This window comes from Lampris incognitus, chromosome 6 (genome assembly GCF_029633865.1).
Source record: "Lampris incognitus isolate fLamInc1 chromosome 6, fLamInc1.hap2, whole genome shotgun sequence".
In the NCBI taxonomy this organism is placed as follows: Eukaryota; Metazoa; Chordata; class Actinopteri; order Lampriformes; family Lampridae; genus Lampris; species Lampris incognitus.
The window spans coordinates 25,533,826-25,548,834 of record NC_079216.1 but is presented as its reverse complement, the minus strand read 5'-3'; the positions used below and the strand labels follow the sequence as shown (position 1 = coordinate 25,548,834).

Sequence of the window (15,009 nt, the reverse complement as noted above, 5' to 3'; positions counted from 1 at the left end):
GTACCTGTGTCAGCCATAGACAGGAAATACCAAATTTGAGCTATCTTACGTAAGTGAAAAAAAGGCTGTCTTGGTGATTTCTTTAATGTGCTTTGTCAAAGGAAAGGCTGGGATCAAGTGTAACACCAAAAGTTCTGGCTACCACACTGTGTGAAATCACAGCGTTTTCGATTGTTATTGTTACTTGATCAAATTGGTGTCTGTGTCTAGCAGGGCCAACGCCCCGCATCTTAGTTTTTTCTGGATTTAAATGCAGGAAATTTAGTGACATCCTATTTTTGACAACAGCCAAGCAGGCTTCTATCATTTGAGTACGATCATCAGCCCTTAAAGGCACATACAGCGGAGTATCATCAGCATAGCAATGGAAATTTATTTCATGACTGCATATTTTGCCAAGAGGTGAAATGTAAAGACAGAAGAGTAGAGGACCAAGAACTGAGCCCTGAGGTACGCCATATTTAACATCAGAGAATTTCATAGCAGACCATGTTCTTTCAGATAAGTAGGACTTATGTGAAGAGAGAGCTAAGCCAGAGACACCAGAATTACAATTTATTCTGTCTAATACATACAGTGGTATACAGTGGTCAATGGTGTCAAAGGCTGCACTGAGGTCCAGTAATATAAGCACAGAGGGGGAATTAGAGTCCATAGCTAGTAGAAGATTGTTCACCACTCTGGTCAGAGCAGTTTCAGTGGAGTGACAGGCCCTGAAAGCCAATTGAAAAGGTTCATGTTTATATGGGATGAAAGTTGTTAAACTTAATGACGAGGTTGCTGAACTGCCGTATACTATGGCTCAGTCCTATGAGCTACAGGCTCGCTGAAACAAGGCAGAGTATTTACTCTCCAGATAAGCTAACTTAGCAGCATATTTGACTAGCAAGACACTCGTAAAAAAACACTGTGGTCGAGCAGAAAATAAAACACGTCTTTCAAATGTGCTATAAAACCGAGTCGACTGCTATATGTTGTCAATAAAAGACTGTATTTCGAATGACAACTGCTGTCATTAAAGTAAAGGTTAAATTAGCCTAACTACCCAAGCTAATCGGGAGCAATCGGCTAACGTAAGCTGATTGAGCTATCAAATGAAGTTAACAGTGAGAATATAATCGGACTCAACATACCTTGCAGTGTACACGTTTGTTCAACATATAAGAGTTGGCTCTAACAAGTATACAATTAAAGCCGAATACAGGATAATGCTGAGGAGACTGCAGACAGTGGAATGCCACTTGACTTCAGACCTTCACTCCTGAACTCTCTAGAATTTTTTCTTCTTCCCTAAAGCTTTCTCTACTCCCGCCCCCCATCCAATCACAATAAAGATTTGCCCTTACTGACATTTGACATTAACCAATAAAACACTCTTATATGTCATACAGAATAGGTTGTACACTCGCTATGCCGCGTGTGCACCCATGTACATTCCAATCAAACTTGCTTAGTTTTTTCTTCTTTTTTAGGGCAGATGGGATGTGAGCCTCAGACATTAGCAAATCCCTAATGACACAGTAAAACTACATGCATTTAACAACTGTACTAAACCCAGCCTTTTCTCAACCGGGCTACATTTATTTATTTTTATGTATTTATTTTTTTAAACTTTCATTTGTTTAGATTGTTGTAAGAAATAATAAAAAAAGTAATGTAAAACTTGTTGTTTTATCAATAAAAGGCATGCCCTATTAAGGATGACTTGCTCCCAAAGCTAGGATTCGTGAATGCAGGCTGCTGAGGCGGAGTCTGCCTGTTCCTCTCTCTGGCATAAATAAATATAGTTCACTGCCTACCCGGCCATGGACCTCACTGCACGTTACTGCTCATTGTATAGATATGAATTTGGTTAGATAGGATCTGCAGGAGTAGGTGGAGTTGAACTAATTTAGTTTATGATCTCATCAACTTGATTGTCACCATTTATGTTCCAGTCTCCTCCAGGCCCACTTAAACCGCAGGCCCACTTAAACCACTCTTTGTTAAACCAGGGTGTAAGCCTTTTTAGTCGCTTAGCTCTGGTTGTGAAAGGTATAACTGAATCGAAGAGACTAGATGGGGCCACATTTAAGTTGCTAGGGAAATTTTCAAGAGTCAGTCTCTACAGTGAAAGGAGCCAAAGCTTCAGGTAGGTATCACAATCTGGACTGAGCAGAGTCTATTCGTGGCAGAGGGAGATGGACTTAGAATAAGAGCTTCAAAAGTTTGGAATTAAGATTCAAGTGTAAAAGTTGAATTGAAAATAGACTTAAATATTAAGCCGACATCCCCACATTATTTTTTCACCTGAGCGACATGGGCATACATATATTCAGGCGTGGGAGCTTCATTTAAGGGAAGGAAAACATTTGGTTTCCGCCATATTTCACATAATCCAATCATATCAAAACTATGTTCATGAATCAGATCATTTATTAGTAAGGCTTTGACAGACGGTGATCTAATATTTATGAAACGAAATTTAAGCATCTTGCTTGAAGTGATCAGTAGTAGGCAGAACTTTAGAGCTACGAATAGATGAAATATTAATTGGAATTGGACACCTTGTACTATTAGTTGACAATTTTCAAGACCTACGCTTTGAACGATGTGTGGTCACACTTTTAAAAATATTAGATGTTTAGTTCTGTAGATTATTAGTTACTTTGTTGAACACTTCACCACCAAAAGTGGTAGGAATGATTATCAGAAGAAAGCCACTTTATTTTGTCATTGTAACAGTTGTTCGATTACAGTGAAATTTGTTTTCTGCATTTAACCCATTCCTATTGTATAGGAGCAGTGGGCACCTGCAGCACCCAGGGACCAACTCTAGTTCCTCTTTCAATTGCCTTGCTCAGGGGCAAATAAATGAGTATTAACCCGAATGTGCTTGTCTTATTGATGGTGTGAGGAAAGCGGAGCACCCGGAGGAAACCTACGCAGCCATGGGGAGAACTTGCAAACTCCACACAGAAAGGACCTGAGTTGGACTGGGATTCGAACCCAAAACCTTCTTGCTATGAGGCAACAGTGCTAACCACTGGACATGGGCCACCGTGCCTACCCAGTAAATTATTGTGATTTACTCATTTAAAAGAGGAAAGCGTGGGAGCAATACAGCAGAGTAGGGAAACATCTCAATTTTGTAGACCAAGCTGTCAGTATGATAATCTATACTATGAGAAATTACCTGACTAAACATATTAACTAAATTAGAGTTCCATACTAGGTTTAAACCTAGCAGGCTCTAATTACCTGCAGCCTGCTGAATGACAAGTCCCTAGTGTCAACTTAAAAATAGACAGCTATCTATGTATATTGCTCGACAAAAGAGTGGCGCCATTCCCAGTAGGACGAATGCTATCCACTTTAGGCAGCTAAGAGCAGCCCTGAAAAGAAGGCCAGTTAACAACAAAGCTGAATCCCTGCTCATTACAGTAATGAGCCAGCCAGCGGTTCATTGAGTTGAGCCTACTGTACATCTCATCATTACCCTTCACTGGTAAGAGACCAGAGACAATTAATCAATGCTGACACATTTTTTTGGCAAACTCAAGCTTCCTGATGTGGGTTGCTTTTGTAATCTCTGATTGTTTCATGCTACTATTATTGGTGCCGTCATGAATAACAATTTTGCTCCAAGTAGTGCTGCTGTGTGCCTGGGTTCTCTGATTCTCCCTCTGTGATGCCAGAACCCTAAGATTACCCTTCATGTCGTAGACTCTGGCCCTGGGTAAACAGTGAACCAAGGCTGGCGAAGCTAATCTGATATTGCAGGTAATGGAGTCCCGTATCACTAGCGTGCATTGCTTTACTCTGCTATCTGGAGTGGGAGAGGCACGCTGGCTGGTAGGACTACCAACAGGGCTGGTGAGTGGCGACAACCGGTTTGCAGTCGGGAGAGCCACACAACCTGTGGCTTACTCTTAATAGCCTTCCCATGCTGGTAAACAGAGACAGACCTTGCCACATCTACCAATAAGGTCTAGCTAGCTCTAACAATAGCAAGTCTGCTGTCAGGCCTGGGGTTAAGGCTATCTGGAGTGCCTGTCAAGTCTAATGTAATTCTAGCCAAAAGAAGCTGCTCTAACTCACGGACACGTTTCTCTACTAGAGCCTTTATTGTTTTGGAGGACAATAAAGTATCTATTTGTATGTGTGTGTGTGTGTGTGTGTGTGTGTGTGTGTGTGTGTGTGTGTGCATGCGCGTATAAAATCTCAATTATAAACACAAATTTTGATTCCTATTTAATCCCAAATTATGTAGCCCTACTTAAACCATCTCATCATCTTTTTCTTTTACAGGTCAATCCTCCTGGGTTCAAGGGGATTTGACATCTTCAATATTTCCCAGAGATTGGAGAGTCTGAGTGCTGCCACCACTTTTGAGCCTTTGGAGCCTGTCAGAGACACTGAAATACAGGTGCTACATTACATAACATTACAGTCATTTAGCCGACGCTTTTATCCAAAGCGACTTACAATAAGTGCGTTTAACGTAGGAAATTAGGAGAAGTAGTCATCAGAGTCCATAAGTGCATCTTCTCTCTAAACAAGCATCTAAGAGCAAAACCAGTGCTGAAGTAAAAGCACAATATATATCAGCAGTCACTTATATCAAAACAGCAGTCAGTTATAGCAAAGCAGAAGACAGTTATATCAAAACAGCAGTCAGACATCAAAACAGCAGTCAGTTAGAGCAAAACAACAGTCAGTCACATCAAAACAACAGTCAGACATCAAAACAGCAGTCAGACATCAAAACAGCAATCAGTTATATCAAAACAACAGTCACTTATATATATCGAAACAGCAGTCAGTTATATCAAAACGGCAGTCAGACATCAAAACAGCCATCAGTTATATCAAAGCAGCTGTCATTTATATCAAAACAGCAGTCAGTCACATCAAAACCGCAGTCAGCCATACCAAAACAGCAATCAGCCACATCAAAACAGCAGTCAGACATATCAAATCAGCAGTCAGTTATATCAAATCAGCAGTCAGTTATATCAAAACAACAGTCAGATATATCAAAAAGCAGTCAGTTATATCAAAACAGCAGTCACCCGCATCAAAACACCAGTCAGCCATACCAAAACAGCAGTCAGATGTATCAAAACAACAGTCAGCCATATCAAAACAGCAGTCAGTCACATCAGAACAGCAGTCGGCCATACCAAAACAGCAATCAGCCCCATCAAAACAGTAGTCAGTTATATCAAAACAGCAGTCAGTCATATCAAAACAGCAATCAGTTACATCAAAACAGCAGTCAGTTGCTACTGAAATATTTGGCCAAATGTCCACTAGGGTTCAGCAATGTGATGGCATATACTGTTCAAGTGTAGGAATTTGTTCATCAGTTGAGATTTAGCTATATCGTTTTCACCATGGTAGCCTTTCCTAATGGTATATCCGGTACTATTTTGCTGATCAGTGGAGATGACTGCTCAATGGCAATACTGTCTTTATGTGATTTGGGCAGAATTGTGCTATGGGATTTCCAAAAACGAGTGACATGGAGGAGAGTGAAGTTGTAAATGTAGAACAGGGTGGCTCCCAAACAACACAAGAAGACAAAGATGAACTCTTTACTTTTTTTTCTCTCTTTTATTCTATAGAAAAAACATTCAAAATACAACACAGATATATCAAACCAATAGGGAAATACGTATAACGTTTCACAAACCCATCAAACTCTACAGATTCAAAGAGGACAAGAATCAAAAATTACAACATAGGTAGACAAAACAGAAAATTGTGAGGTAACCTGTAGGCCTTGGCATGGCTTCCAGCCTACAGACCCCCCACCAAGTCAAAGAAATAAAAAAAATAATACACATATACCATAGTGGTGTAGTCCTAAAAAAAAAGTGGTGTACTACAGGGTCATGTGTCCCAGCCCCACTAGGGGGGTTCGGGGGCATGACCCCCCGAGAAATTTTTTAAGACTATAGTATAAATCTATGCAATTTAACATATTTTGAGAGCAACAATAATCACTTATAACAACAATACATCACACTTATAAACAGGTCAAACCTGGTAGCCGAGGACAATTTTTGGTAGCCCAAAAATGGACACAAGAGAAGTCAATTTTTATTTTGTTTTGTTTACTAGTAATGTTATGAGAATCATTACATGACAGTGTATAATTTTCTCTAAAAAACAAACAATACAGTTAAATAATACATTTATACATAGTCACTTTTACTACATCAGCTCATTGTCAATTTGTTTTGTTTATTAGTAACATTGAGTGTATCATTTTCTCCAAAAAAACAAACAAATAATAATACAATTAAGTAATTTATACAGTCACATGCTAAATGAGCTCAGAAAATTTTTTTGTTTACATGTATACAGTCATTTATGCTATATCAGCTCAGTCAAACAGCTAAAATATGAAGACATTTTGGCTCATCTGCCAATGGCGGGTAATCTGAAAAAAATTACCGGCCAAAAAACTGCATAAACTAAGGGAATTAAGCATGCAGTCCACTTTAGAGTTGGCTAGCAATGTTAGCCTTGCTCACAATCATTTAACATGGTAGCTAGCTAATATTAACTTAAGGTTAGAAAAATGGCAAACGGCAATCCGAGCATTCGTATCTGCAGCAACGAACAGCGCGGATGGAGCCTCTTAGTTCTACAAGTATGGCAGTGATTAAGTAATTTTATCATGCTATAGCAAATATATCGATTATTTAGGTTCACTTGGGGGATATTCTTACCGTTCTCTTACGTCTGTGAAGTGTGAATGCCTCGAGAAGCTGCTCGATGCAGTGCCTGGCGGTGACAGATCTCAACGTCAGACCAACTGATTGGCTCATTTGGCTGAAACCATACTACTCAAAGGCTGCGATTCGCTCATAGTTACATCTGTTCCACGCTCTACTCAGTTTAACTCTTTGTGACCTGGGAGAGGTATGGAAAGCTAAAAAAGACAGTAGGTTACGGGCTTGTTAAGCAGTTAAAAAGAGGGTATACCAAGGGTATACGCAAATATTGATCCTTAGAAGTCAGTATACGCAAACAGCCCCGGGAAAAAGGTAAGTATACGGTGTATACGTGTGTATGGCCCCGACTACACCACTGATATACCACACACAGTATACTGTTTAACTGAAATCCAACATTACCCTCCCTCCTTCCCTAATCACAACAAAAGTGCTCCCCTCTACAAATCCACCAACAAACTCTTCTTCTCTAACATAACCATACCACATATAAACATCTCTTTCCATTATACTCCTAAAAATATTCCACACCTCAGCTTTCCTCTTTTCGTAATGGGCTATATTCCTCCTTAACTTGACAGATTATACTCCTAAAAATATTCCACACCTCAGCTTTCCTCTTTTCGTAATGGGCTATATTCCTCCTTAACTTGACAGCAAACCTTGCATGGCTTAAAACATATTTTAATAAATTAACATTACATCCGTTCACTTTGCCAGCCACCCCAAACAACCACAATTCTCTCCATCCCATTCTGTCAACAAACCCACCTCTCTAACATCTACTTTTCAATTCTTTCATTTTCAACATGTATCCCTCCAGCTCACAACATTCAACAAACCCATACATAAATGTTTCCATTCCCACACCACACACATCATGTTCTTACTGTGTGCTTTCTTTTTCACCCCAAAACTGATTAACTTCAACCCACCATCTTCATAGTCATTTTCCATCACCTCCTTTGCTATCCTAGCTCCCTTCCCATCCCTCAGAAAATCACTCAGCATTCTTTCCATCTCGTTCAACACTCTCTCAGGCACATCCAACACATTCATTACATACACAATTGTACTCATAACTAATCCATTCACAACCACCACTTTCCCTTTCAGCTTCCACCCTCCTAAGTTTCCAAAACCCCAATGTCTTCTTAATCTTATTCGATATCTCACACCTAACACCCTGAAATAATCCTTTTTCTCTTTTAATCTTATTCTTATCTATATTTACTTTAGCCGCTGATGCCCTACCATACAGCTCTAAACTATCTAATACCTCAACTACACTTTCCTTGTCCTTTACTGTAACTGCCGTGTCATCTGCATACTGATAAACTAAACTTACCTGCCCTCCTGGTAACTCTATACCCCTAATTCTATCATTTCCCTCCAGTAGTACCGCTGTCAGTTCTGCCGACAAGGAGTACAGCAGAGCCGATTGGGGACATCCTTGCCTGACTGACCTCTCTATCTTAAAATTGTCTGTGACTGTGCCATTGATTTTAACACAACTAACTGCCCTATCGTATATTCTTCTAATCCATCCTGCCAGCCTAAAACCAAATTTCTCTAAGACCTTGTATAAATATCCGTGATCTACCCTATCATATGCTTTATTCAAATCTAAATTAAGAACTATCCCTCCTTTGTCTCTCTTCAGAAAGTCAATAGTGTCTCTAATGCAACTTATTGTGTCTGCTATGAGACTTGGGTTGGCATCAAGGACTTGGCTCTTAGCTTATTATGCTCTTATCTCACCAACAGAACCTTTTCTGTTTTTCTGGGGAACTCTACCTCCTCGGTAGCTCATTTGAGTTGTTGTGTCCCTCAAGGCTCAGTTCTTGGCCCCCTTCTCTTTTCTATATACATGCTGCCCCTTGGCCAAGTCATTCAAAATCACTATGTGCTCAATTTTTATGCTGATGACTCTGAGTCATACATACTACTAAAACCCACAGATCCTAGGGCCTTAGCAAATCTCATAAATTGCATCTCTGACATTAAATCCTGGATGTCCAAAATTTTCTCAAATTTAATGATAAGTCCAAGGTCATTCGGTTCAGTCCCGAAAATTCCATCAGCCCTTTTGTTGCTAATCTTGGTGGTCTGTCAGATAGTGTAAAGCAGCCTGCTAGGAATCTTGGGATAATATTCGACGCTAACCTCAGTTTTGATAATCAAATCAAACATGTTGTTCAGTCATGCTTTCTCCAGCTCAAGGTAATCTCCAAAATTAGGTAATTTTTATCAATTGCTTTTATCAATTGCTTGCTGGTATCAGCAAGACCTCCTTTCACCGTACAAAACGCTGCTGCTCGGCTCATTACTGGACAAAGAAGCATAACCATATCACTCCTGTGCTTGCCTACCTACATCGGCTCTGTTATATTTCAAATTGATTTTATAATGTTATTGCTCACTTTTAACACTTTAAATGGTCCTGCTCCTACATACATTTGTGACATATTGACCTGACATATACCCCCTCGACCATTAAGATCTGCAGATGGAGCCCTGCTGGTTATTCCCAGGTCCAGTGTGTTATAAAGGGTGAATGGGCTTTTGCGGTTAGACCCCCCACACTATGGAACTCTTCCTGTTGAACTAAGACAAACCAAGTCTCTACCTTCTTCAAAATCTCATCTTGAAATTTTCTTTTCTTTCTATGAAAGTTTTTACAAATGTTTGATATTGGTTTTTATTCATTTATACTGTTTTTATTTTTACTCTTGTTGGGTCTTACTCTTATTTTTGCCCTGTCTGGTTTTATTTCTTTGCAAAGCACTTTGTAACATTGTTTTAGAAAAGTGCTATATAAGTAAAGTTATTATTATTATCCATAGGGCTTCTTGAAGAATGAGAGGGACAACGCCCTCCTGTCAGCCATTGAAGAGTCACGCCGCAGGGTAAGCAACTGTCAGAAAGGGGTCTGTTTTACCTTCGGCAGGGCACACACTAGAGGATAATTGGCTCAATTTTCAGTCCAATTTTTCCCTGTTGAGGATAGGGGGATGTCACAATTTGAGGCTGCTCAGAACCGACTGTCCTCCCAGATTATCCTGTTGTGTGTTATTTATGGAATCAATTTTTATCCTCCTGATCTACTTGCAAGTCAGTTAGGCCCATCCCGATATGTTTGATATTTACAGCTGGAAATCCTGCAGTGTGAGTTGAATAGCAAGAAGGAGAATCTCAAGCAGAAAGCCACAAAAGCCATTGAAAACAAAGTTAGCTGGAAAGCAGAAATTTTGGAACTTAACAGTCCTTTTCATTTGTTCATCTTTTCCCACCAGTTAGTGCACACAAAACCATACAATTTGTCTGACAGTCAACCTTCATGTTTGCTTTTAAAGTCAAGTTGGACCATGACAGTTTCTGCGAATGTTTTTCTTCATGGATTTTTTTCATGGCAGTTGGTATCCAAATTGTATTCCCACCTGCTGCTGGTTTAAGATATAATGGTTCTGACAGTCAGGACTCTGATTGATGGCAAGGATTATCGTTTAATGTGTGATATGCTTTTGATAAGAAATCTCAAAAATCTGTCCTTTATGTGTGAGGTCTCCTCTGTCTTTAATATGGGTTCAAATTTGGAAAGTCTTCTCGTGTGCCCAGCCTTAGATGTCATTGGTCTAGCCAAATGGCATTCTTTGTATCTTGTCCTCCAAAATCAAAGCTGCCTTGCTTTTGGGTAGATACTTGTTAAATATTGTCCCTCTTTCATCTGAAATAGAACTGAGATGATTTTCAATAAAAAATTAGCCTTTGCTCAGCATCCCCAAAACCTTTTACCTTAATTTCTTGTTTGCTGACAAGTTATTTCCTCTATCTGTGGCATTAATCCCCTACTAATGTTAATCTTAAGGAATCAGGAACATTTATTTGTCATTTCATTTCATGCACTTGCGTACATGAAATGAAATGACATGAAATATCGTTTCCCCCAGCCCACAGCAGTGCAACACAAAGACAAAAACATATCCAAACTACAACAACGCATATATCCAAACTACGATAAACTACAAAAACTCCAAAACTCCAAAAAAAAAAAATCACTGTCCAAGAGAGCGAACGCCAGCCCGGATGACTGTCAGAACTGCTGGTCTGCATGGGCTAGCAGTTAGCTTTGCCTGCCCCGCTTCCACCTCCTGTCCGACTGCCCTTGGTGCTTCCTCTTCAGGCATAGCTCCGGGCAGGACCGTGGTGCTTGGGACCACCGGACGCAGCAGACCAGACTCCCCCTGCCGATCCAACACAATTTCTCTCAGCCAGACACTCTTAACACACCTCCCTACACTCCACACGACAATATCAAAAACACAGTCAACGCCAGGCGAGGCTGCTGCCAGACTGCCCCCAGTGTTATCCGAACTGCTGGTCTGCATTAGCTAGCTTAGCCCTCCCTGCTTCCGCATCCTGTCAAACCGTCCTCGGTGCTACCTGTTTGGGCACAGCTCCGGCCAGGGCCATGGTCACTGGGCCCACAGGTGGCAGCAGACTAAACTCTCCCAGCCGAAACATAGGTTTGCGCCGTCATCTTCCCACACTGGTATTGGGTGAGGCTGCTGCAAACGTGAGTTCATGCCGCCAGGGACTGGTTATGAAATGGTTTCTCAGACACAGAGCTAAGAGACTTGGTGTTCCCAATATTGCTCTCTCTTCCCGAGTAGGAAAACAGCTTGGGGTTATTTTGGAGGAGTCTAGAAATTGAGCACATCTGATTTATTTGGCAAGAAATTGTAAATATTACAGTGCTATACTGCTATAGACGGGCAGTTGAAAATTTCATATCCCTTTTTTGTTGGCGATGTACTTCCTCACGACTGCCATACATAGTTCTGTTACAACATACTTTTATTAAATATTTGTTTTCTTAAATTTCTCAAACTAAAATTTTTGAGTCATTTACTGTTAATTTAATATATTTATGCTGTCGCCAATGGCACAAAAATATTAAAAAAGCTATCAAGAAAAAAATGCAGAAATATTGTGTTGCTGTGATTCATTCCCTCTTGTCTAAGTGTAAATTTCTCAGTTAATACAATTTTGTTTGATGCTGATACATGTCCTTAAGATCCAAAGAAGTGAAATAACTTCTTTCAGTAATATTATGTTAGTCACCACACCCCTTTTCTTTGGCTGCACTGTTTTCACTCTTGTTTTGCAAACCTGATAGCTACACTTTGCACCTTCCCAGGCTGCATACGAGAATACACTGTATTTGAATTTCTTAAAAATTAACATTCACAAAAATAGATTAAATTTCTTGAAAGCCACATACATATATTAACATAACCTCCAAGGTGAACATTTGTAGTGCATACTTTTACTGGGGGGGGGGGCACCAAGACGGCATCGCGAATGGCAGCCTTGGTGTTTCGGTATGCATTGTTTTATTTTGTTATGTTTGCAAACTCAGTGTTTTGGTACAATACCAGCAGCTCTTTCATCAGAGAAGAGCTTATGAACATCAGGGAAACAACTTCTGTACCACATACTGTGTGTGGAGCGGACAAATCTGGGCTATTTTGTTATTGTTCTTGGCGACTTGAACAAAGGGAATCTTAGAGCCATGAACTACCTAAATACCATCAGCTGGTTAAATGCCTGACCAGGGAGGAGAACACTTTAGATCACTGTTTCACAACAACCAATCGTACCTATCATGCAGACCCCTGCGCTGCACAGGGACACTAGTCATGGTCCACCTGATTTCTGCATACAGGCAAAAATTAAAACTCTAAACCTCTTGTGAGGACAACTACGAAGTGGACAATTGAAGTTGTTGAGGATCTTCGTGCGTGCATGGACTGCAGTGACTGGATGTCTGTATGACTGCCATTAACAGTCTGGATGAGTATACTGAGGTTGTGACATCTTACATCAGCTTCTGAGGACGGCTGTGTACCATCACAAACCAGGGTTATTTACAACAGTGACAGACCTTGGACTACAACTAAGGTTAACAAAGGAGGAAGTGTTTAGGAGTGGGGACAAAGTCTAGTTTAAAGAGTCTAAATAAAGGTTTAGCAAGGTAGTGTGGGATGCTAAACGACTGTAACCTGACAAACTTTAACAACAGAAAACAACTCGGCCTCTGTCTGGAAGGACCACAGACAGATCACTACAAACCGAAGGCCAACAGCTCCACTCAGGGCTCCAGACTAACTTTTCCCCTGGTAGCACTGGTGCTACCAACTTTCTCAGTTGGTCGCACCAGCACATAATTTTGTCGCACCCTTTATTTTCTCTCTCAGTAACGCATGGTATTACACAATGACCTTGCATGCTGATGAATAGTTGTGTTAATTTGTATACCACAGTGACTCGAGACTTGATATTTGCAAAATGTTTTTAATCTGAACATTAAATTGCTCTGCCACAAGCAGTGGCTAACAAAATAGGTCATCTTCTCATAGAATTTTAAAAGAAAACATAACAAAAATGGTATCAAATAAAAGCAAAGCACAACAACAGCATGAACGTTTCTACATTATGTATTCTATGTTGTATTTAATCGCCTTGGTGTTTGTCTTGTGTAATTTACTGCTGCACAACCAACTGCCCCTCTGGAGACAAATAACAATTTAACTTCAATTAACAGCTGCAGCATTCATTCACCCCCTGCAGTTCAACTCAGAGGGGCCAGATTTTATAGTGGGGCCTTCTGGCCCTCTTTCCCTGGGAGAACCACAGCCTTACATCCTGCCTGGCATCATGCTTCATTGGCTCTGGCCCCTCAACACTGATTCGGATTAAGTCCTCCACAGTATCAATATGCAGGCTTCCCCTCGCATCTGACTTGATCCTGTTCTGTGTTGAGAAGCTTCTCTTGCAGACTGCTGATGAAATAGGGAGCACCAGCATGATTTGGACCAGGATATTCTGCAAAAAAAAAAAAAAAAAAAAAGTACTGGTGACCAAATCAACAGTGACAATGACCATGCCATGTTTATATACTAAAAATAACGGAGCCTACCGATGGAAAACACTAAGTAAATGTTATTAACATGAAATAAACATTAGACTTTATACAGTACATATGTGTACCTGGTAGTTAACCCCTGTCTCCCAGTTTCTCCTCCTCTCTGTTAGTGCTGCTCCTTCATGGCTGCCAGGAACTTAGACAGCATACCATCAGGTTTGGGTCTGGCTGCCATAGGAAGACACAATTATTTTCTTACTAGCATATAAAAGCATATTAATTTGCCAAAAAAAATAAAATGGCACCCCCCTGGCCCCCTTTTCTCTCTGTATCCCTTACCTGAGGTAGGATGACATCATTTATCTGGAGCAGCAGGCTTAACTGGCTGATTGATGAGAAAAGGTCTGACAGGAAGTGGCAGAATGCCACAAATATGCCATCCTCCATGGTCTCTTTGATCTACAAATATATCAGTGTAGTTCTCAATCTCAACTCTCATACAACACAAACATTATAATGATTTCAATAATGAAATACTGCCCAACTCAGAACAGATGATACTAACCTTTTTTGCTCTGCCAGCTGTATCGGAATTGGCCGAGGCACCTGCCAGGTGGTCCATGTGCAGATAAGCTGCAGTAGACTGCCCAGATCTCAGGGGGTTGCCATCCTTCGCTGGTTTTAAGAAGGTAGTCAAACTGACACATGGGGCAGCCACCTTGTCCCTTTCACCCCACTGGGTGCATTGACCGACACTCCAAGTTCAGATCCCAGGGATTTCAGCTTCCTCATGGATTTGGGGCTGAGGTGATATATCTTGCAGATTAGGTGGAGCAAGTCACTTGGCCAAGCACAAGTCTTTATTAGTGGAGTCTCCACCAATAATGACTTGTGCTTGGCCAACGATCTGAATGAGTACTATTGTGATTTGAAAGACAGTCCAAAGGTCGGTCCTGACACCATCCGCCGTAACCCAATCCACCAGTTCCTCCTCTCCTGCCTTAGGAGGGACCCGGGCTTCTCCAGAACTGCTCACCTTGGAGGCCCCCTCCTCCCGTTCCCCAATGAAGATTCTCTCCATCCTGGAGAGGGACGTTAACAGGTTGTTCAAGAGACAGAATCCCTGCAAAGCAGCTGGACCAGATTCTGTCTCCCTCCACGCTGAAGCACTGTGCTGATCAGCTGTCTCCGGTGTTCACAGACATTTTTAACACCTCACTGGAGACATTCCCCGTACCAGCCTGCTTGCTTTATGTAATCCCTTGTTGACAGCTATGGCTACTATTTCAATTTTCCTTAAACAGGATCCTGTGTGGTTGGTGTTGAGTTGGCCTAATGTAAATGATAAACCTT

General features: G+C 40.9%; 1 protein-coding gene across 2 annotated transcripts in view; it reads left to right on the top strand.

The window, feature by feature from the left end:
- Nucleotides 1-15,009, top strand: part of nup93 (nucleoporin 93) — a 133,536-nt gene that overhangs the window by 34,177 nt on the left and 84,350 nt on the right. For both annotated transcript variants that reach the window (XM_056281890.1, XM_056281889.1), the window contains exons 3-4: nucleotides 4,291-4,408; nucleotides 9,575-9,637. In XM_056281890.1, coding sequence (XP_056137865.1) covers nucleotides 4,291-4,408; nucleotides 9,575-9,637 — 181 coding nt within the window. The remainder of the gene's footprint in view (nucleotides 1-4,290; nucleotides 4,409-9,574; nucleotides 9,638-15,009) is intronic.